General features: G+C 36.1%; 3 protein-coding genes across 4 annotated transcripts in view; 1 reads left to right on the top strand and 2 right to left on the bottom strand.

Moving 5' to 3' along the window:
* Window positions 1–23,331, top strand: part of LOC133524593 (uncharacterized) — a 157,066-nt gene that overhangs the window by 80,322 nt on the left and 53,413 nt on the right. For both annotated transcript variants that reach the window (XM_061860697.1, XM_061860698.1), the window contains exon 4: window positions 2,417–2,504. In XM_061860697.1, the coding sequence (XP_061716681.1) occupies window positions 2,417–2,504 (88 nt within the window). The remainder of the gene's footprint in view (window positions 1–2,416; window positions 2,505–23,331) is intronic.
* The window catches only part of LOC133524605 (histone-lysine N-methyltransferase SETMAR-like), a 120,417-nt gene that overhangs the window by 16,884 nt on the left and 80,202 nt on the right, over window positions 1–23,331 (bottom strand). The gene's annotated exons all lie outside the window — the stretch shown is intronic.
* On the bottom strand, window positions 15,576–16,673 carry LOC133524644 (uncharacterized). Its single transcript, XM_061860773.1, has one exon. The coding sequence runs from the start codon at window positions 16,263–16,265 to the stop codon at window positions 15,606–15,608; it is 660 nt and encodes a 219-aa protein (XP_061716757.1). The 5' UTR covers window positions 16,266–16,673; the 3' UTR covers window positions 15,576–15,605.

Consider the following 23,331-nt stretch of genomic DNA (forward strand, 5'->3'; position numbering starts at 1 on the left):
TTTGAGCTTTCGATACCTAACCTGTCAAGAAATTCCAAAATGGCGGACGAATGTTTGATATGACACAGTATTTAAAATTATTTCGCTTAAAATTTTGGTTTTTCTTCGCAAGTGTGATTAAAATCAACGTGTGTAACTCCGATGATAAGAATATTGCAAACTCGGGTGTTTAATTCCCTCCAGTCTGCGGCTGTCGGGAATTATCACCCTCGTATCCAAAATTTCACTTACCCCCCCGTTGCACATTATATTATTGTTATATAAACACTCTATCAGTAATAGACACGTCAACCCAGCCTAGAATGGCCTAGCTGGTCTGCCCGTGACGTCCAAGTTGCGTCAGAGGGTGTTTTACGGCAAAATGTTACGTCACGAATTGGAATGTTACGAATAACAACCTTTTGTGTCACAGCAGAATGATACCACAGAGGTTAATCTGCGTTTTCAACTAGTGTTGCAAGCAAACATTTTGTTTTGAGCAAATGTTTGCTCTTCTCATTTATTTATTTAAACTTGGCGAAAATGGCGAACTTAATAAGGAATTCTCTACCAGTCAACTAAATTTACTATTGGAGAAAATGTTTCTATTTACCTAACGAACGAACGATTGCTCAGTACCCCTAGTGTAAATTTAATCGACATCATAACGTGACGAACACGTTTGCGTTAAGTCTCATTTTGTATAGGATTTTGAGTTTCCAAAACGTCCCGCTTGGCGCGCTCTTTCTAAATCACATACAAAATGAGACTAAACGCAAACGCGTACGTCACGTTTCGAAATCGAATTTATTTACACTAGGGGTACTGAACACAAAGTGAAAACCCAGATTTAGACTCTCAGCATTATCATACATATAGAAGGTAGGTACTCTAAATTGTTTATAAATAATAAAGTATAACTAGAATAGGACTCAATAAATAACGTCAAGAGAGTATGGACTAATTTTGAAGCAAGATTTCATTCGTTTCACAGATTGACACTAACATAGTAAATTGATAAATACTAAAATTCAAAACGCATAGGCTGTTTTGATATAGTCCTAAGTTACTATTTCAGTATGAAATAAAATGAAGCACCTACGAACAGAGAACCCGCTTAGCGGGTTGCTGGCAGTGATTCACAAAACTCTGCCTAGACGGCCTACCCGTGACATCTTTGTCTCACAAATACTCGTAATTACTATTGATTTATTGTGTATATGGTACTCTCTATGTAACAAAAATAATGTATTACTCCTAATAATTTCTAGATCATTTTTGTGCAAATATAATTGCTTAAAAAATTAAAAAGCATGAAGAAAAATGATATAAATTATATGTACATAAATTAAGAAATAATTAATTAAAATCATATAAAAAGGAAACTGGTATGAGTTATTTAGAGATATACCGAGCGGGGCCGTTTATATTATAAGTCAGACGCCTGTTATTACATATTATCTGTGCGCCGGCCCTTTGTTTCGGGTTGCGTAAGGTAGGGGTGAGATATGTGACTCATTTACATTACAAGATACTTAAAATAAAGTAAATAAATAAACCTTTATTGCTGTTCTACAGTGATAACAAAATTAAGTTTTTCTTTTCCAAAGATTGGATTTGTAACATCAGCTTGTGTGGCGACAAAGGGCTCATCTAAATTTCCTTTCTCCTTTATCTTGCGAATCTCATCCATCCTGGGCCGGCCACTTTCCTGAAGTCATCTTCCCGTGGTTTCTATTGGCCACCCTGGTTTCTTCCACAACCTATTATCCCTTAAGGACATAAGTTCGCCTTTGTATACATTTACTGTATACTCTCTGTGTTATGTACTTGTTTTGTGCAATAAAGTGTTTACTACTACTAAAGAGAATTTGAATTAGAGGTGTATTGTCAAAGAAAACTTTGTAGCGACGTAAATGAACTGCCCTCTTTCGACACATAATTAAAACTTTTAGAACGCCATTTGACATTGATCCTTATTCTTTCACTGATATGTGTTCAATTTGTTAAATATGAAAAAGTGGCGCCATCTTACCGGGCACTACCTAGAGGTTATGGCGCTATCGCTCTAAACGATGCTGCTATACCTTTGGCCTTTGATCTATTAGATGGCGCCAGTTTTGATATTTGACAAATTTAACTCAAAGGTTAACTGGAAGAGATCCCTTGAAGGGATAAGTTCGCCTTTGTAATTAGCTTTTCCTAATTGTAAGTTCCTTTTATTAAGTGTTTTTGTACAATAAAGAGTTTAGGTACTACTACTATTTAATTCTTATCAGTAAAAAAAGGATCAAAGTCAAATCACGTTCTAAAAGTTTTAATTTTGTGTCAAAAGATGGCAGTAAATTTACGCCGCTACAAAGTTTTCTTTGACAATACACCTCTATTTAAAATTCTCTTTGCTGTTACAACTACTTAACAAGTATCGTTGTTGCAGATGCCTGTGTCGCCGCTACTGCAAGAAGCCCTCGGACTCCTCGGACTCCGAGAGCAGCGACAACAAAGACACGGCCAGCCATCAACAGGTTAGTTTATTGTCTGCTTGTAATGGTGACGATTAAGATGATAGAAAAAGGAAGATCAATGGTTGAAGAAAATCGCGGTATACAGTCATCAAAATTTGCAGATTACACTAAGCGTCGGAACGCGCTTATATAGATGGATAGAGAGATAAACCAATTATTCGCTTGCCACAATACACACATATAAACAAAAAGTAATAGAAACAATAGGGGTCAATATAAGGGGTCTAACCATAATATTAAAAGAACGGTAGGTGTGATCAAAATACATTTATTTGGCACAATGAATATAACCTCTTCCAATCTAACTAACCACACGACAGTAGTACGCTTAGACAAGCAATTATATTGTCTCGAGTTCTAACAAAACAAAACGTACTGACCTGCTAATAATACGATCAACGTAACCACTTATAATTTGCATCGAATGTCACCTCCAGAATGCTCGTTCAATATTTAAGATGGAGGGATCGATCACGTGACTCTTCACACGATCGATCGTTACAAATACTTTTAATAGTATAGTTACCTTATTTAATCTAGAAAAATGTATTATAATGACAAAATATCTATATAAACTAAACAGTATCCTTACACACCAAAATGAAAATTGAATAAAGAACAGCATGAATAAAAGGTGAGTAGGTTTGCTGTGTGCGTTGCAGCAAAACAAAAGAGTTCTGTACCCCTAGTGTAAAATTGTAAATGTAGTCGATAGCGAAACGTGACGTACGCGTTTGCGTTAAGTCTCATTTTGTATGGGTTTTTGAACAGCGCGCCAAGCGGGACGTTTTGGAAAGTCAAAAATCTCATACAAAATGACACTTAACGCAAACGCGTACGTCACGTTTCGCTGTCGAAAATATTTACACTAGGGGTACTGGCTCAGTAATACGCTCCACTCTTTATGTGAAGCACTGATAATTTTGCTAGAATCCAGATCATGAACAGATTATCAATGGACAAAAAAAATATAAATATACAAAAATAATTAGTTGCTTGCCTAATAAGTGTCGTAGTATGGACTATGTAAAAGTGTGGTGCGTGTTGGTGTATAGTATTATATCAGATGTGGAGCCGGCCTAGAATAAGATAAAGTGTTTGTACACATAGGTACAGACTAGATACGGTAATCTGCAACTAAGTACCCGTGCGGAATTCCTGCAATTTGTTTATTTAAAAGGTTCACTTCAAAACGAGACTTAAGCGATTGCTTTGTTGTACGGCATGTTAATAGTGAAGGGATATTATTCCAGCACTTGGTTGTGAGATACCGCAAGCAGCCCGTAAAAGCGACGGTTTTGTGTAGGTGTGTTTCTAAAAGACAACGCCTGGTGGATATAGTACGATGTTGCTGTAGAATGAAGAAATATGTATTAACATACTAAAACTAAATAATAATACTTTCAATAAACAAAAATTACGCAAAACTCTGCATAGGGTGCGCCATTAGCATAAACAGTAAACAATCGCCTTAATGCATATACATCATATGCTAGTTTAGTTTTTTAAATAAATTATCTGTCCCGTGGGACAAATTAGCCAGTCTCAAGGTATTTTATATTACTCGCCTATATGGTGTCCCATTGCTGGGCAAAGTCTCCCCCCTCGATCTCCATCCGTCTCAGTTTTGAGCAAACTCCGGCCAGCCGTTGAGATATACGTCCAGGTCATCCCGCCATCTCCGCATGAGCCGGCCAGCTCTTTCTGCCAGTGCCAAGGTAGTGAGAGTTAAATTATACGATAATTTATGCAGTGTACGGTTAGTACAAGACAGTGTACCTACGATTATGAGCTATTGTAAAGCAATAGCTGGGTTTTAAAAGAAGCCACGTGCACTACCAGCAGTTGTGTCCAGCGGTAGTAGCATGATTCCATTTTTACCACCTGTCACTATGCCTGTCACTTTTGCACTTAAGTACATACTTGTTAGAACGTAACAGGCATGGTGACAAATGATAAAGTGCCGACCATCTTAGTTAGGCCTACAGAATGATTAAACGCGTTTCTTTATTAATCCTTTATTATATGCACACTTCCAGATTAGTTTACTGTATTATAAGCTATCAATATTGCACTTTGAACAACATTAATGAGCAAAAACAAAGAAATGAATCACGAAGCATCATCACCAATATGATGCTCGGACAAGAAGTCCAAATGTCATATGTACTCGTATTCCTAAAAAATAATCATTGAAAACTTACGTCTAAGTATTAAACAACCTCGGAAATTTGCGTTTTGCTAACTCATAAGTCATAAAATTAATAAAAAATGTATTAAAAATATTAAAATTAACGGTATAGCCATCGGGCCATATTAAAATTAACGGTATAGCCACAGTCAAATATTAACAGTATTTGGTTCAATAAAACCCATTCACTCGTTCTTTCAATCCGCTCACTCGCGGAATGGGGCGCGGTGAATGAAGTCGGGTAGTATTATCTTTGAAGTGCGAGTTTGGGTAAACTGACTGTTTGGACTGTTTAAGTTAACGACCGGTTTGACCTAGTGGGTAGTGACCCTGCCTACGAAGCTGATGGTCCCGGGTTCAAATCCTGGTAAGGGCATGTATTTGTGTGATGAGCATGGGTATTTGTTCCTGAGTCATGGGTGTTTTCTATGTATTTAAGTATTTATAAATATTTATATATTATATATATCTTTGTCTAAGTACCCTCAACACAAGCCTTATTGAGCTTACTGTGGGACTTAGTCAATGTGTGTAATAATGTCCTATAATATTTATATTTATTCTAAAACCTTGCTGTAATCAGCGACTTTGTGATGTGATCGATAATTTATCACTTTGACATTTTTTATTAAAATCTCTTGCTTAGGTAGTACAAGTGGTTTTATGGTATCTACAAATTAATCAATTAAAATATAAAATGTACCTCATCTCATCTACGTTACGTGCCTCTACTTATATCACTTATTACTTTGTCGAGAAATAGATGAGTTGCACCGGATTAAACTTAAGCATGTTTTCTCAGAAAAACTTATTACTTTTTCGAGAAATGGATGAGTTTTTCAGTTTTTCATGATGAGCATGTTTTTCTGAGAAAACATAAGAAAACTTAAGATTAAATTAAATTAAATAAGCCTTTAATACACATATGAATCACTTGTAAATACAAATATTAAGTTGTCTTATTATAAAATGTCTCTTAGTGTGGTGTGCCTGTCGGCATAGGCCTCTTCCAACTCTTTCCAGTGCTGTCTGTCTAAAGCCACTCTGGTCTAGCGGGGTCCTAGAATAAACTGGATGTCATCTTCCCATCTGGTTATTTGTTGACCTTTTTTGCGCTTGCAACCGAATGGGTACCAGTGGGTCACTTTCTTGCTCCATTTTTCTTTGTTGTCTCGCAGCATGTGGCCTGTCCACCTCCATTTTTGTTGGTCGAAACATGCTTAAGATTAATCCGGGGCAACTCATCTATTTCTCGAAAAAGTAATAAGTGATATAAGTAGAGGCATGTAACGTGGATGAGCAATGAAATGAAATTAAATGAAAAATCTTTATGTTCAGGCAATTATTGACCCATAGATAAATATATTTTTCATATCTCATGCTTTGAAAGTGGGTCGTTGGTTTTCTAATAAGTAGAAATTTATACGTTTCTGCTCTAGACCACTATCAATTTCTAAGTACGTTTTTTCTCTATTTATAAGATAAATGAACATTAACTGCTCATTCCATAAATAATATTTTTACCTCAATTGTTAATTGAAAGTACCCTCAAGAAATACTAGTGAAGTTTATACTTAGCCTTATTTTCAGGCAACTAGGGTCAATATACTACACCAACATACCTTACAAACATACATACAATAATAAAAATCTTAAAATCTAAAAATCATTTTGGCGACGCAGTTTTCTGTTACGCCACCTGTTCCGGTGCGGAATTCGGCAGCTTCCCACGAAACCGCCGAAATATCACAGCCTGCTCCTCCGCCTCCTCTTCCTCCGCCTCCTCCTTCGTCTCCTCCTCCGTCTCCTCCTCCGCCTCCTCGTCCTCCTCCTCCACTATCCTCAACTATCATAAGGTAAGCAATGATCGCGGTAGGCGCTCTAGTGAACCAGAAAGACTTGGCTGAACCTGTCTCCGGTCATCACGGGCTCGGCTAGCAATTGCAATGACATCGGAAAAAGACCTGCTGTCAAATCAATCACACTCAATCGTGGCGACGCGAACTTGAATCATTCCTTCCCTAAGTTTACATCGGTGAAAATAGGACCATATTTCATAAGTAACAAGATTGCTTTTTGAATTGATGTGATTGGAAAGTTGAGTTTTAGGGAGCCTTTAATGTAAGGGTGTTTCAGTGATTTGCTTTTGAGAGCGGTGTTAAGTGCCTTATTGTGAGTTTGTTTTGGACTCGTTTTACTTGAATTGGTATTTGGTAGGTGCGTTATACTCTGTATCTTTAGGTATTTAAATAAAAGTAAACAATTTGTACATTTTCGGGTAGTTATAACATTTATTAGTTAACCAACCAAATACAACATTGACAGTTCAGATTAGTATGAAAAATTTAGTTCCAATGAAATTCCGCAATATGGCGCGTGATCATATATTCCTGGTCAGGCTATACGAAATATGCACGTATGCATAATAAATCTTTATCTTCTGTTTTCTCTATGTTGCATCAGTTGCATGTTTTTCCTGTATACATGCATTTAATTTCTAGTTCACCATATGTAAATTTATTGTCCATTTTTTTTTCTTTTTTTATAATTTTTTTTGTTACCTGCAGTTATTTTTTAACATGATAGTCTCATCGGAAGATCAGCGCTGGAAGTCGCCAGCATCATGCTGAGATGAGATCATTTTAGTGGCATTTTCTCTTACCTAAGTTTTTCTGTTTTGTATGATTTTATATTCTGTTTGTTTTTACGATTAAATTATATATACAGTCTACAACTGCATTTGCTACGGTTAAGTAATGTAACGGTAAAAACTTGTATAATATTTACCGGTAAATTACCGTTATTTTTATACTAAGTATTTACCGGTTGCTTTCCGTTTGAAGTAGCTACGGCGGCGTAGCATATCGTAGCAAAGAAAGTTGATAATAATAAATAAATATTATAGGACATTATTACACAAATTGACTAAGTCCCACAGTAAGCTCAATAAGGCTTGTGTTGAGGGTACTTAGACAACGATATATATAATATATAAATATTTACAAATACTTAAATACATAGAAAACACCCATGACTCAGGAACAAATATCCATGCTCATCACGCAAATAAATGCCCTTACCAGGATTTGAACCCGGGACCATCAGCTTCGTTGGCAGGGTCACTACCCATACCCACTAGGCCAAACCGGTCGTCGTGTTGATAGTATTGTCTAGATTTTTTTTTGCTAGCTTTTTCCTTTTGCATAAAACCAACGTAACGTAAAGTGAAAATCTAATAATTGTGTTCGGAAATAGTACGTTAAAATTAATAATATCAGAATATTACCATGTAATATTTTAAGAATACTATCAATAAATGAGTACGAGTATGAGTAAATAAACCTTCTACAAGTTTAAAATGTTAACGCAGTAAAAACACCACTGGTTTGAATTTTATTAAATTCGCAAAAAATGTTTTTAGCAGACTCCAGTGATTAAAAATACCACCCAATGTTCAACTTAAGAGCTCAATCATCTAATCATCACTCAATCATAGTTTCGTAAGGGCTTGTGCACAAATCACGCGAGGTTCGATACGGGGGGGGGGGGGGGGGGGCTGTTGTTTAAAGAGACTTCACCTGTATTTTCTACAGTGAACGAAACTAAGAAAAAATATCTACCACATGAGTAGATACTTCTTTTCGGTTTCGTTAAACATATAGTTACAACATTTTGGAGCGCGTATATTAAATATGTATACATCACGTTCATAACGCAATTAGAAAAATAAACAAGATTTACAATATTCAGTACTGTATATCTTAAAATTAGGTCGAATGAAAAAAAAAAACAAAAAATATACTTGAGGTTATGTGGGGGACGGGGGACGGGGGTAGACAAGAACCTCACCAAATATCACCAAGTTGGGGTCAAAAAATAACCAAAAAAACCTCGCGTGATTTGTGCACAAGCCCAAATGCAACGCTGTTAGGGCAGTTCGTTAGCGAAAACAAAGCGCCTGCCATATTTGTCTGCGCAATTACGAAGCTGCGCCTTTTTGCTTTAGCGCGGGGACAGGCTTTCGTAGTCGTTTTGGGCGTCGAAAACTGACGCTTTGAGTGAGTTGGTGTTGAACAAGACTTTGAAAAAGGCCTTTTCATTATGAAAGGTTGTGATACTTGTGAAAGAAATGCAATATAAAAATTCAATAACTTAAATAGGGTTTGCGTCCCCATTATCCTTGTTTTAGTCTTTAAAATAGAAGATTATTTCTTAGTTAGATAAACATATAATTCATTGTGTTTCTATAATAATAAAAAGTTTTAAATTTAATATTTTTAAAGTGTAAAACAACAACAATACAATGTGTTTGTACACGTATAGTGGAGCCGTTAACCACGTATAGTTTGATCAATTCATCGACCAATAACCCCCCATACCTATGTTATTGTACTGAATATACTTGTGCCGCACACTGGCGGAATCCCGCGTTTAGCCACGCTTAAGAAAAGAACCATAGTGTAAAAAGGCAAATATTTAAAAACTGAAACGGGTCTTAATCGCGTGCACTTAGAGGGAAGAATAGCTATGCGATCTTAACGAAATAATGGTACTTTTTTCTACGAAATTTCCATTTCGGCAGAAAACAGTTTCCGCTAACTGTTAACAAATCACTTTGATTTTCATGTCGATCGCTTCAGCATACTATATTCTAGGTTTATAGGTTTCGCTTTAAAAAAAGAAAATCTAGAAACATTTTGTTAGAAATGCCGACTCTAGTACTATAGCAATGGTTGATGCAACTATAAAAGGACATGATACTTGATACCATAGGGCATTTCTTAGAAGCTGTTTTTCTTCAAAAAACATCTGACAACCGATACCGTATCGGACAATGTGAAAACGCTCTTAGGTAATAAGATGCAAACTTTACGTTAGAAAGGATCATACGAAAACATTTCCCCACACATTCTCTGCACTCGGCCATAAACAAACAAGTTGGCATTAAGCGCCATATTTTAACGGAGCTCAAAAGCTTTGCGATATATGGCGTAACCCAAGTATAAATATGTATATTGTTTACCTACAATATGTAAAATAATGGTTTAAAAACGGAATCTTAAATAAGGTTTTGGCAAAAATACCATTTTTGGTACAATCTTTTATCGCTGACTGTACTTTCTTTACAGACAATTATTACTCATCGAGCCAATTCTGAAAACCCCAAGCACAGATTGCGTTGTTTTATCACAGAGTTCCTATATGGCGACCTCCTGTCTCCATCATCAGATCAGCTCGATGGTACCATAATATTTCATTGTCGTCCGACTTACATATGTATCCAAATTTTCAGCTTCATCGGAAGCCGGGATGTTGGTCAAATTTAATTTACAAGATTTGACCCGTACATACATAGGTACATTGCAAGTTAATAAAAAGCTTGTAAAAAGTCCATACATCTTTAACATTAATAAAAATAGTTCTTAAAAGTTTTTGATTTTTTATTATTATCTCTTCAAGTGGCAAATACGTCATTTTAGAGTTATGGAATATTGATTTTATTTCAATTAATCTAATTTTAAATTTAAATGATATAATCGGTCGGGAGTCGACGGCCTAGGTACAGTCAGCGTCAAATACTTTGTAGCAACCAAAGTAGCCAAATAGTTCGTACGTTCATACTAAATATATGGTGTACCGTTTGGCCACTTTGACTGCTACGAAGTATTTGACGCTGACTGTACCACTCCAAGGTTATTCTCTAAGCGCCACTTGCACCATCCTACTAAACCTGGGTTAACCGGTTAAACCTACAGTTACCATGGTTACCAGTAAAATTTGAAACTAGGTTAACGGTTTAACGGTTTAACCTTGGAGTGGCACCTAGGCCGTCGACTCCCGACCGATTATATCATTTAAATTTAAAATGAGATTAATTGAAATAAAATCAATATTCGCTGATATAAGCTTGGTTACATTGTTATATTTACGTGTTAAATGATTTTGCTAAATTTAAATAGTTACTAGTCAGGGTTTTTTTTAGAAAATAGACTCATTTAATACGCCCATCATAAACTCAGAATGCCAGCTTTTTAGCAGTAACTTTGAAAAATTAATGCACGAATTATCGACCTTCCATACAATCTCGGCTCGGGGTGAAAATTTAACCGTGTACCTGATAATAATAACCATTAAGCATACAAAATCGTACAAAGCTGCGTGTACACGCTGATGTGCGATTAGATGGCACAATCTCGGCTCGGGGTGAAAATTTAACCGCACCCGAATCACGCGCGTAGTTGCGTGACTATGAATAATTCTCGGGGTACACACCGGCTTCAGCTTATAGCGGGTCCGTCGAGGATTGATGCGTGTTTCGTAGCAAAGAGAATTTGAAATAGAGGTGGACTTTCAAAGAAATATTTGTAGCCACAGTAAATTTATTGCCATCTTTAGACACATGATTAAAACTTTTAGAACGCCATTTGACTTTGATCCTTATTTTTTCACTGATATGTGTTAAATTTGTTAAATATCAAAAAGAGGCGCCATCTAATAGATCGAACGCCAAAGTTATGGCGGCGTTGTTTCTAGCGATGACGCCACAACCTTTAGCGTATGCCCGGTAAGATGGCGCCACTTTTTGGTATTCAACACATATCAGTGTTGAGAGAATAAGGATCAAAGTCAAATGTTGACGCCAGAAGTTAAAATCACGTGTCTAAAGATAGTAGTAAATTAATTGTAGTTACTACAACTATTTTTTCAAAGATTTTGGTAATACCTAAGTAAAGCCCGACCAGAAATATATGATCATTGTCAAGAGGGCGCTGTTATTCTCTTGTATAGGGCGACAGTTCAGTTTAGTATGAAAAATTTAGTTCCAATGAAATTCCACAGTATGGCGCGTGATCATATATTACTGGTCAGGCTTTACATAAATTTGTCTGATAAGGGAAAAATTTCATTTTTTATATATTGATTGATATAACATGGTTGTTACTAAAGAATAAATTCCGTCCGGCTCGCGGGCGATGTCGACGGAACGGCGCGCAATGAGCGAGCGCACGAGTCTCGCGTCTGTGTGCGCGCACTCACACTTAGATAGCCCCGGCTCCCGCCCACCGCAGCGCGAAAGAAACATAGCTTCAAAAATTCGAGATTTGAAAAGTTACTCAGCTAGGAATTGCTCTTAAGTAAAAGAAACTTACAGTCACAATATACAGGCTGTCCAGTAAATAATGGACCTTCTGACCACCAACAGGACACCTTAGGCTGGTCGAGAAAATCGTTTAGTAAAAATTTCGTGGTTGTCAAGATTATCGATCTTTTTTTTAGTATTATATGCTATATATTTATTTATAAAAAAATTTACATAGCATGTTTTGTACTATTTTAGAATCAGTATTGGATAAACTATTTTTTAAACAGGCGGTGAATTTTTCAATGTTTCTTTTTTAACCTCTTCAGTATATAATAATTCGTTTTGTATGCGGTTAATATTATAGAGCGTTTCTGTTCACCATTTTGTCCCGTATGTTTCCACCTGCCTGTTGTTTCAAGCACCGCAGTGTTTTGTTACTTATTCAAACGCGGTCGTTACTGAGGGACAGACTCCATTCCAGGACTAGACAGAATGAAACATGGTTCTTAATTCTTTTTATTTAGTTGTTTATTTATTTCAAGAGAAAACTACATATTTTTTCGCCAAACTGTGGACAGTTTGTTGGCGAATAGTGCGCTCCAAAATAAGGCTAACAATGTTATGTCATACCTACTCATACATTATACAAACTTATTTTAGTAGGTGAGTACTGAGTGAAATGATTAATTTACAATGCTTACTTGTAGGTATCAAAACTTACACAACTATTTAGTTATCTATATATCTAAGAAATATAAGTACTATGTATCGATAATATTATCTAAGAGTATTGTTTTTAAACCAATGCAATTTAAACCTATGTCGTATACAATAACAACTTTGTATTTATTTAGTGATGCGGGTAAGTATAGAGCGTTTTTATTCACCATTTTGATTCGTATGTTTCCACCTGCCTGTTGTTTCGAGCACCGCAGTATTTTGTTACTTATTCAAACGCGGTCGTTACTGAGGGACGGAGTTGTTAGATACAAACCACTAGCTACTAATAAGACTCCATTACAGGATGAGACAGAATGAAACATGGTTCTTTAAATAGCAAACTAAACCTGTTTCGTAGTATACCATAACACATTCGTATTTATTTAGTGATGCGGGTAAGTATAGAGCGTTTTTATCCACCATTTTGAGCCGTATGTTTCCACCTGCCTGTTGTATCAAACACCGCAGTATTTTGTTACTTATTCAAACGCGGTCGTCACTAAGGGACGGAGTTTTTAGATACTGCAGATCACTTGCCACTAGACTGGACGTGGCTCCAATAATTAGACGTGTACCGCAAATCCTGTAAAATAAGTAGTATTAGTAAGTAGTAAAACACTTTATTGTACAAAAAGAAAATTAAAACTGGAAAGAACACACATCATTTGTACAAAGGCGCACTTATCGCTTTCAGGGATCTCTTCCAGTTAACCTTTGAGCAATTGAGGAAGACTTGGAGAACGACTTGGCTTGTGAAATGAGTATTTAATCTCTATATAAATGTAGTCCCCATTCCCCTCTTTGGAAATGAACAGTATGAAAAATAATCTAAGAACAAGTTACATTACTTTATATAAACATATTTTGTGTTATTCACAAGTAGATATACTACCATTTAAACTATATACAGTGATCCCCATAATCCGGCACTTTGATGGTCGGGTCATAGATATATAAGAAGTAATAGAGTGCTCACTCCATACATCAGTTTTGGTACCAAAATGCTTATTATTTCCGCAGGCGACATCTAGCATCGAGTAGCGGAACTTTCAGTACTGCTATTCGAAAATAGATATCGCGGCAAACAAAAAGTCTAATGCTCAACGATTTTCCGCTAATATTATAACCTGAGTAAGCGTAGGAGTTGAAAATAGAGTTCCGGTTACTCTAGTTATAATATTATCGGAAAATCGTTGAGCATTAGACTTTTTGTTTGCCGCGATATCTATTGTCGAGTAGCATTACTGAGAGTTCCGCTACTCGATGCTAGATGTCGACTGCGGAAATAATAAGCATTTTGGTACCAAAACTGATGTATGGAGTGAGCACTCTATTACTTCTTATTTATCTATGGTCGGGTACACAGAATAATCTGGCACTAAAATAAAGATGCAAGTGATCATTATATGTCCAAATTTACTATGTGCGCCACATTATCACTTTAGAATATTCTTATAAATGCGTAAAATCTAGATAACAGTACAAATGTATTTGAATTTATTGTATTAGTATAGTCTGTTGCTTGTACACACTAAAAACACAGTAATAAGCAGATGTACTCCAATTTCCAGTAATCTGAATTTTCAAGTAATCATTATCAGCATTAGTGCCGGATTAGTGAGATTATACTGTACTCCATATTTTTTATACTACGTCGGTGGCAAACAAGCATACCGCCTGATGGTAAGCAGTCTCCGTAGCCTATAAAAATGGACTGTCGTAGGGACGATCATTTATTTTGACGTGAACATATTAAATGTTTTATGAAGCGGAGTCTATGGGAGGTCGTCTATGGACGATGGTGTTAGAAACAGTCCCAGGCTAATTTAAAAAGAAAATATAAACTACACAAATGTTCTAAAGTTACAACCTTATCAAATTTCATGACAAGAGAGATATTTAAGTGTGGAAATAGAGAGAAAATGAATTAGTTATCTCTGGGGAAAATAATGTAAGTAAAAAAAGTAAATATTTTTATTGCAGAATGAAAATGTAAAAACGAATAATAGCTCAAGAAAATTAATAGTTTTGAAAATACCTTGTGGTCTGCAGATAAACATACTAAAAGTCCTCGAGGGTGGGGTTGTGCTGAGGGTGAAGGGGGGGTTGAAGGTGCCTTTTTTTCAGTTTTACTCATATCTTGAATATCTGTACATGTACATTATAATTACTTCGGACAAAAGTTTTATTATAAATTTTTTACTCTACGATCAATACTTTAGTTGTTAAATGGTGTTTAAGTTAACGAAGCAAAAAATTGACGATTTAACAAAACGATGTTTATTCGTAATTGTTATCATAACTTTTTTTTTAGCATTTATCAAGCACTCATTAAGCAAGCTTAGTCCGAATATAAAAAAAAAAACCGGCCAAGAGCATGTCGGGCCATGCTCAGTGTAGGGTTCCGTAGTTACCCGTCCTTCAATACAAACTTTTCCCAAAAACTCAAAAACGGCTACACCGATCAGATTCGCTAAAGCTTTCCTTGAATGTGTTTTTATTTTATTTATACGAGTATTTATCAGAGCGATTATTTTAGAAAAAACTACGATTATTAAAAAAAAAAAATGTTTAAGACCTGTATTCGTTTTGAAAGATCTATCAAACGACATCTCACACTATAGGGTTGAACGTACAAAAAAAAATCCCTACTTTTGGTGTAGGGACTGTAGGGGTGCCACCCTTAATAAAAATCTTCTAGTTTTTATTTTACGACTTTACTTTTTAAGCTACATAAACTAATTACAGGCATAGATATATAGGTAGACCGTTTAAATGAGTCTTCGCCCGCGCGGTACAGAGGCGCGGGGGTAAGGCGACAAAGGGGATCGAGAGAGGAGCGGGCGGCAGGCGCGCCTAGTGTGATACACAAGAGGTGAAATGCGCACTGGACAGGTTTTGAGATATGTGACGTTATAGCGGTTAATAGTTGGTGTTTTTTTAATGGGAAAGAATATGACGTTAATTTTATTGAAAGTTTATAAAACAACAAACTTTATTAACTTTTGTACTTTTATTCAATGCAAATTATGAATATAATAATTTATAATAATATGTAAGTACGATACTGATGATGACGACTCGAAAGTGATTTATAAATTATAAATCAATCACTTATGTCCATATCAATATCACTTGAACTTGATTCTTCACTTTCGGAGTTATCGTCATCATCAGAATCGTCCTGCAGATTTATAATCAATTGATCAACAACATCATCTAGAATTCTGTCATGATTACAGTATTCGTCCTCGATTTTAATTACATGATTGACACATTGCTCCCACTTCTCTGCGGAATATTCAGCAAATAATCCCTCTAGTGTAATTTTCTTTTGGTCCAAATTAGGTTCGATATTCTTTTGTGCTAATTGTCCCTTAATATCCCCCCACACCAACTCAATTGGGTTTAGGTCTGGGTGGTATGGAGGCAAACGCAACACTTCATGTCCGTTTTTCTTTAATAACTCGTCAATTTTGTAAATATCTTCTGTGAACTCTCTTTTAATTAGTTGTAATAAGTCACATTTTCTAAGTTTATCGTCAAATGATACGTTATGTCGTCGTAACCAAGCTTGCATAGATGCCTTGGTAGACGCCATAGTTGGCTTTTTATCTTCGCGAACCGAATGGTATGCTGCGTTATCCATTATTATGACAGAATTTGGAGGTATATTAGGCAAGAGCTTTTCATTTGTCCATTTACTGAAGTTTTCGAAGTTCATATCGTTGTGATAATCACCAGTTTTACATTTGGATTTGAACATCAAAAGTGCTCCGTTTACAAATCCAGTTTGACCTCCACAATGTACGATAATCAAACGTGGACCTTTACCGATATGAGATAATACGCCACGTTCATCCTTTGATTGCCAACATTTTGAAACGTTATGAGACGCATTTACATAAGTTTCGTCAAGATATAAAATAGTTCTTCCTTCTCTACGATACTTTTTAATAGTATTTAGGTATTTCCACCTCCATGATGTTATATTTGGCTGTTCGATAAGAAGTACCCTTTTAGATTGGCATCTCTTAAATTTAAACCCTAGATCGTGTAATAATAGCCTTAAATATTCCCTGCCGCAGTGTAATATATTTTCTTCTCTGAGTACGGCACTTAAAGCTTTCAGAGTTGGAACTTTTTTATAAATTGTGTAAAACTGTGTCACTTTTCTTCTTATCACTCCTCTGGTGAAATCGTCCACTTCTATTCTTTTTTTTCGAACCTGTTTTTGTTTTCTCGGTGATTGAAATCTTTCGTTGTCTTTCAATAACTTTCCTTGTTGTACAATTCTAGATACAGATTTTTCTGATAGTTCAGTAACTTCTGCTACAGTTTTGTTCAAAGGAATATCTTGTTGATACTCAACAGAATTCGGGTCCAATTTCTTTTTTCTAAAATATGTGTACACATTAAAAGCCATTTGCTTGGTTTTACTATTAAGTTTCTGTCCAAAGATAAGTCGAGGCATCTTGAGAATGTAATCTCATGTGTATATTTCACCAAGCGCCCGGAACTTATAAACACGAGTGACTGCTAACCGCGTGGCTAGCAAACTGAGCTACGGCAAAAATGCGCCTGCCGCCCGCATCTCTCTCGATCCCCTTTGTCGTCTTACCCCCGCGCCCCTGTACCGCGCGGGCGAAGACTCATTTAAGCGGTCTACCTATACCTTATCCTATTGTAAATACAAAGTTTCTAAGTTTGTATGGAGAACCAAGCTTGCTGGGGACACTTAACGCATAAAACAGTATTTTCCAGTCAACCTTACTAATTACTGTTTATTATTTAATATACATATTTTACGATTATATGCTTAAACTAAACTTTCGAGGCTTAGAAGGGTAATTTTTTGTGTCGTTTTTAGGGTTCCGTAGCCAAATGGCAAAAAACGGAACCCTTATAGATTCGTCATGTCCGTCTGTCTGTCCGATTTTTTTTTTTTATTTAAACTTTATTGTACGAAAGAAAAAATCTACAAAAGGCGAACTTAATGCCATGAGGCATTCTCAACTAGTCAACCTTAGGGCAAAGCAGAAAATATTGTAGGCGGTGCGTTTATAACTAAAATTGTTATTGAAAGAATTAGAGTCCTAATACACATAAACTATTTTTTTTTTCATATTTTGATATGGTGGATAGAGTTCCTCATTCTGTACAACATAATCGCAATACCTTATGCCCTACAAAATCTTCCACTGAGTTAAAACGTATGGAATTTTCCGTAACTCAATGAGAACTTTCATACATTACTTTTTCCAAAATCGGATTTCGTATTTATTCCAACAAGATTATGGAGCATTTCAAACTTACCTATTTTTATCAAAATCGGACAAAAAAATAAAATCACAAAGATATAAAAACATGGGCCAGAAAGCATTAACTTAAGCTATAAATTGTGTCTGCTATTTTGACTTAAGAGGGAAGAATAGCTTTGCGATCCTAGCGAAATAACGCTATTTTTTCTACGAAATTCCATTTCGGGAGATAACGTTTTACACTAATAAGATCTTAACAAATCACTTTGATTTTGATGTCAATCGCTTCAGCATATATTATAGGTTAATAGGATGCGCTTTTTTTTTAAAAGGAAAACTAATAAACCAAGTTTTTCATTGTGCGAATAACATACTAAAAAATAATGGAGAAAGGGAAATATTTTGAAGTTGAAAAACGTTTTATCTTTTTGTATGGATCACGTAGTATATTGTCCTCTTTTTTTTTTTTCTTTTTTGTTTTAAATAGCCTACATTGTGTCCCACTGCTGGGCAAAGGCCTCCCCTGTTTTCCGCCACTCGTCACGGGTTTGTGCATGCTCCCGCCAGTCGCCACGAGATGAGTCCAGGTCGTCTCGCCATCTCGTTTTTGGCCTTCCTCTGCCTCGGGTGATTTTCCTCTTAAGAAAGGGATAAAATATAAAATAACTAATTGAGGCTTGTAATGTTTTACGAATAAAGGGTTGATTCTCTACTTAGTAGATAGAGAATGTATTTAAAATACGTTACAGAAGCCAAAGAACTCGAGAATCTCATTACTTTGTAAGGCGGTTCAAACTGCATTTTTGCGTTATAGAGAGCCATGCTGCTATCTCGCTCTAACGCACGGGTGCGAGCGAGACGGCTGCAGTGCGCTTGACCTATGCGCTCGCGATTTTGGTAGTTCGGTTTTCGGCGTGTGGGAGTGCTTGGATTCCTTGATAATTTTTTACACATATTTTATTATTTTGGAAACTAAAGAAAAATATCACCAAATAATAGTCCAAAGTGGTGAAATTTTCCTTTTATTTTAGAATTTGTAATAACGCTTGTACACGTAAATTTTTTTTTATTAAGTTATAATAAATTGATGTCACTTACAGACAGCACAGCAGACTAATAAAAAATATTTATTGACAATAACAATATACATAATGGATATATACAGATGATTACTATAACTAGCTTATATCTAAAATAGGCCCTTGAGGCATTGTAACAAGGATGCTGGCGGCATTTCCTCGTATCGCAATACTGATACGTTGTGCGAGGAAGCCGCCGGCTCTTCGGTCACCAGTTACGTCAACCAGACGTTTCGCGATTTCTCCAAAAAACTTGTGCGCGCTGGGACCCCATGGACCTAGAGTTTCAACGCCAAATGGTACAAAATGGTATTCTCTACCGAGGCTCTTATATTTATTACGTTTCAAAATTTCGGCGCTTTCCGCCGCTGCGCCCGCTTTTACATTATTCCGTTGGAGGTGGGACGGTGCCAGTGTGTCTACGCAGGTAGCATCCCACACTAAAATCCGTCCCAAGCTCCAAGGAACCAAGGACACCCCATCAGGCCTCTTGCCATCATCCCTGATAATGCCAGTTGGCTCAAGAAGACTAATTATTTTTTATAATGAAATCAACTGTCAATTGACTTAACAAAAAATATCGCTTTCAAATCTGTATGTTTAAAATATGTATTAATTAAAATTACATACTATAATAGTACCTATGTAAAATACTAGTCGCATATCGTAACGTATATGTGGTTTGCAAAATTCATCACAAAATCATTCAATATCGTAATGGAATAACTATTTCCGTCGCATCAGGAATTCTATTATAAAATGGTCAAATTGGAGTGGAAAATGTATTAGAAAATAGTAAAAATGTATTCTATTTTGCAATAAACAGGGGAGTAGAACTGAACGGTGCAGTAAAAAATAATGCATAATGCTTTGCCAGAACATGGCGTACATTTTCTTAAAAGTGTTGCTGCTATATTATTTAGCTTTGAGGTGCATGTGTCATTTTAGGTACAAGACAGAAAAGAGAAACGAGTATGACTTTCCGTTAGTGTCTGGATTATTGAAGAGCTTGTATGTTATTTATGAATTTTATTTGGTTCTTTAATAGTATAGTCAAGTTAACGAAAAGTATGGAAGTAAGTCGTGTAGTCGTGCTTTTTTTGGATTCGTTAGATGGCGCAACTAGATTATTTCCCCCGAGTTGCACCGTTTCTATTATGTACGGAAGACCGTTAAATATTAGGTATAAACTATAAAGTGCCGTAATTTTGAAGTAAATTAAAAGCTATTGGGTTCAAGCTAAGTAGTGTATAGAGAACACCTTGGTGCATAGTATATCTTAATTAAAAAGATGTGCAATGTATGATACCCTAAAAAAATTTTTTTTTTCGTTTGCGGCTCGAGGATAAGTCAGTCGGTTGGTGCAATCTCAAGTTAAGCTTTTTAAAGCATTATAAACATTCAGTTAACTTTGCACGCCTGGGCAAATTATGGAACATGTATTTTTAATTATTTTTTTCATTGTGCTTCGGGGGAAATTAAGAGAGGCGTGAAATTTTTTAAAACGGTACTTATCTAAAGACACTACATTTGCACTAAATAAAAAATAGATTTTTTTTACCGGAAGTTTGTCAAAAAGTAAATAGAATTAATCGCAACGAACTGCAAGCGAAGGTGGTTGCCGCACACGGCGCGGGGCGCGCGGGGCGGGGAGATAGCGCAGCGCGCAGCTAGGGTTTGCAATATCCGACAATTTTTCGGATCCGGATACATAGAAATAGGATATCAAGAACGACTGTCAAACTTCAAAAGTGCGACCAAAAATTAAATGCAAGTTTGTGCGTAAATTGTCTATGTGAGATCATAAATAGTGATGTCATGTTACAACATATTAATAATCTATCGGTGTTTGACCGCTTTATCGACTACTTATTCAAATGTGTTTGATTGTATAAAAAAATGTTATACGAGTAGGTATGAAGGCGCTTCCCTTAGGGTCATATAGGGCCCAAAAGGTGCCTTTAATGAAACCAGCACCATATTTTAGTATGTTGTTAAGCATGTTATTTTGACAAAAAAACCATCGGGAGACAGTTTCTAACGTGGTTAAGTCACCAGTTATGACGTCATCAAAATGGCCGGTGCCGTGTTCAGAATATTGCGTATACCACAGAAAGTATATCACATGTAAGCTTGTGTGGGGTGTCATAAAAAGCAAAATTAAATGCGCTACAATATCATTTATACATTTGACCTTGTAAGTACCATAGTTTGCGAGAAATTTTAAGTTTTATTTAAATTTTCCCGAAAAAAAACCGTTTTTTGTTTTCATCAACTTTACTAGTAACTTTACAGGAAAACATTGTATCAAGATATGAATGCTACATTAGTAAGCTATTAAATCCCATTAAAATTTTGAAAATCGGTTTATAAACAAGCAAATAACACTATTTTTGTTCCATACCGGATGACACCACCAAGAGTCGGATGGTTGTTTCAATACAATTTGCAAGGCAAATGATGTTTAAGTAAAGGTAACTTGCTGAACGATATTTATAGTAAAGTAATATTTTCGATAAAAGTATTATTATCAAAATTAAGAATACTGAGATCGTTTCATTGTAATTTACTCCGGATCTAGCTAATTAAAGTTACACACTAATTAACAAAAATTTTTTTTTTCACGTGATATTTTGTCCCAGAGCATGCACCTTCGCATGCGCAAAGCATAGTGTATTTAAATCCGTGTTTTACTCACCCACACCCTGTACAGCGTTCTTTGCACTTGCAAGACAATAGCTCCTTGCAGCTGAGACTAGCATCAGGAAGGGTTTTCTACAAAGAGGTGTACGCTGGTCCATCATTTTTCTTTCGCCAAGCCTAGTTGCAAGAATCTAGCATTTGTGGGTCGCTATTCAGGTAAATTGGTCCCAATGTAGGTCTGTTAAGCCCTTTTTATATGCTGTAAGAGAGCATCCTGTTGAAGGAATATACTCGATCGCTCTTTTTTTAGGGTTCCGTAGCCAAATGGCAAAAAACGGAACCCTTATAGATTCGTCATGTCCGTCTGTCTGTCCGATTATTTCCTAAACAAGATCCTCCTCGCAGTATTTACATTACCTATTTGTGTCACTACTGGGTGTCACTACTATATTATGTAGGGTTTGCAATTAGAATATTGTGATATTCTAATTATTCGAATATCCACCAAAATAAATATCCGAATAAACGGATTTAGATAACACAGAAATAACGTTTTTAACTATGTTTTAATACAATGATATTATCCCAAGCAATTTTAAATGATTACTTGATTATTATAATAGCTAACATAATGTTATCTCTAAAACCGTACTTAATAAGGAAGGTTTATATCTGGATTAGCTGGTGCATAGTTGGAAATACATCCAATGCCTCACCTCGTGTTCATTCGTCATGAAATACTAACTATGAAAGCAATACTTACTTACTTCACTGGATCAGTGACCCAAAAAGAATCTTGGCCTTTGACACAAGTACAACGTCACTCTGCCCTATTCTGCACCACTCCACGCTAGTTGGATACTCCGAGGGCGTTTTAGGGCTACATCGCTCCTATCTTCTCACAGCCCGATTCTCTCCCGTCCACTCCAAGTGACCAAGTCTGCGAAGTCGTGCGGCTATAATCTCGCTAATTATATTGGGTGCCGCAACTAGCTACTCTAGCTCCCTATTTTTCCTACGCTTTCATCTTCTCTATCTTCATCTCTGATAGGTCCCAGAATATTCCGCCAGAATTTCGTCTTCTTAACTAAGAACTTGTTCTTTTTTTTCTGATTCAGAGTCCAAGTGTAATACTTACCGATGCCATTCATCAAAATCTAATTATTGTCTTATAGACTTGAATCATGGACAGTCTACTGATCAGCTTGGATACTAGAACTCGGTGAAGTGCTGCTGAGCATCTTAGGGCATTTTGGATTCGAACATCTATCTCCTCTTCCCGATTACTTTAGGTAGGTCTTTTCTTTTCGATCTGCGGTGGCAGCATGGTTCTATTTTTATCACTTGTCACTATGCCCTTCATGACAAATGATAAAGAGCCGACCATCTTAGCCCTATTCATTTGGAGATATTCTAGTGGTTGATTAAAATACCAATTTTCTCTCCTTTAAATTATTCATAAATTTCATTAGAAAATTGTTTCGGTTATAGGTCAATAACCATATTTAACGGGTCCGTAATATCCGGATCTTATGACCCGCTAGATCCGGATCTTATAGTTGACGGATATCCGGATATCCGAATTTCAAACCCTACGGGCAGCGGTTGTTCCGAGACAGTTTGTTTGACACTTTTGACGGGCAACGAGCACAAATCTTTCTTCTGGCATTAAAACGGAACTATTGTTTTAAACAATCATTGAGTGAACTAAGTAGTCTAACGTTTTCATAAGTATATGGAAAAACGCGATTTTTCGAATTTAACAAACATTGAGCGTACCTGTATTTAATTTGTTGACTGTCTGTCTGCATACTCAGAAACCTTTTACGAGAGGTATGGGCATTGTGAA

This window comes from Cydia pomonella, chromosome 13 (assembly GCF_033807575.1).
Source record: "Cydia pomonella isolate Wapato2018A chromosome 13, ilCydPomo1, whole genome shotgun sequence".
In the NCBI taxonomy this organism is placed as follows: Eukaryota; Metazoa; Arthropoda; class Insecta; order Lepidoptera; family Tortricidae; genus Cydia; species Cydia pomonella.

Bases quoted from the DNA above. Each gene is read 5' to 3' on its own strand.
- LOC133524644 (XM_061860773.1), bottom strand. From the start codon at position 16,265: ATGTTCAAATCCAAATGTAAAACTGGTGATTATCACAACGATATGAAC.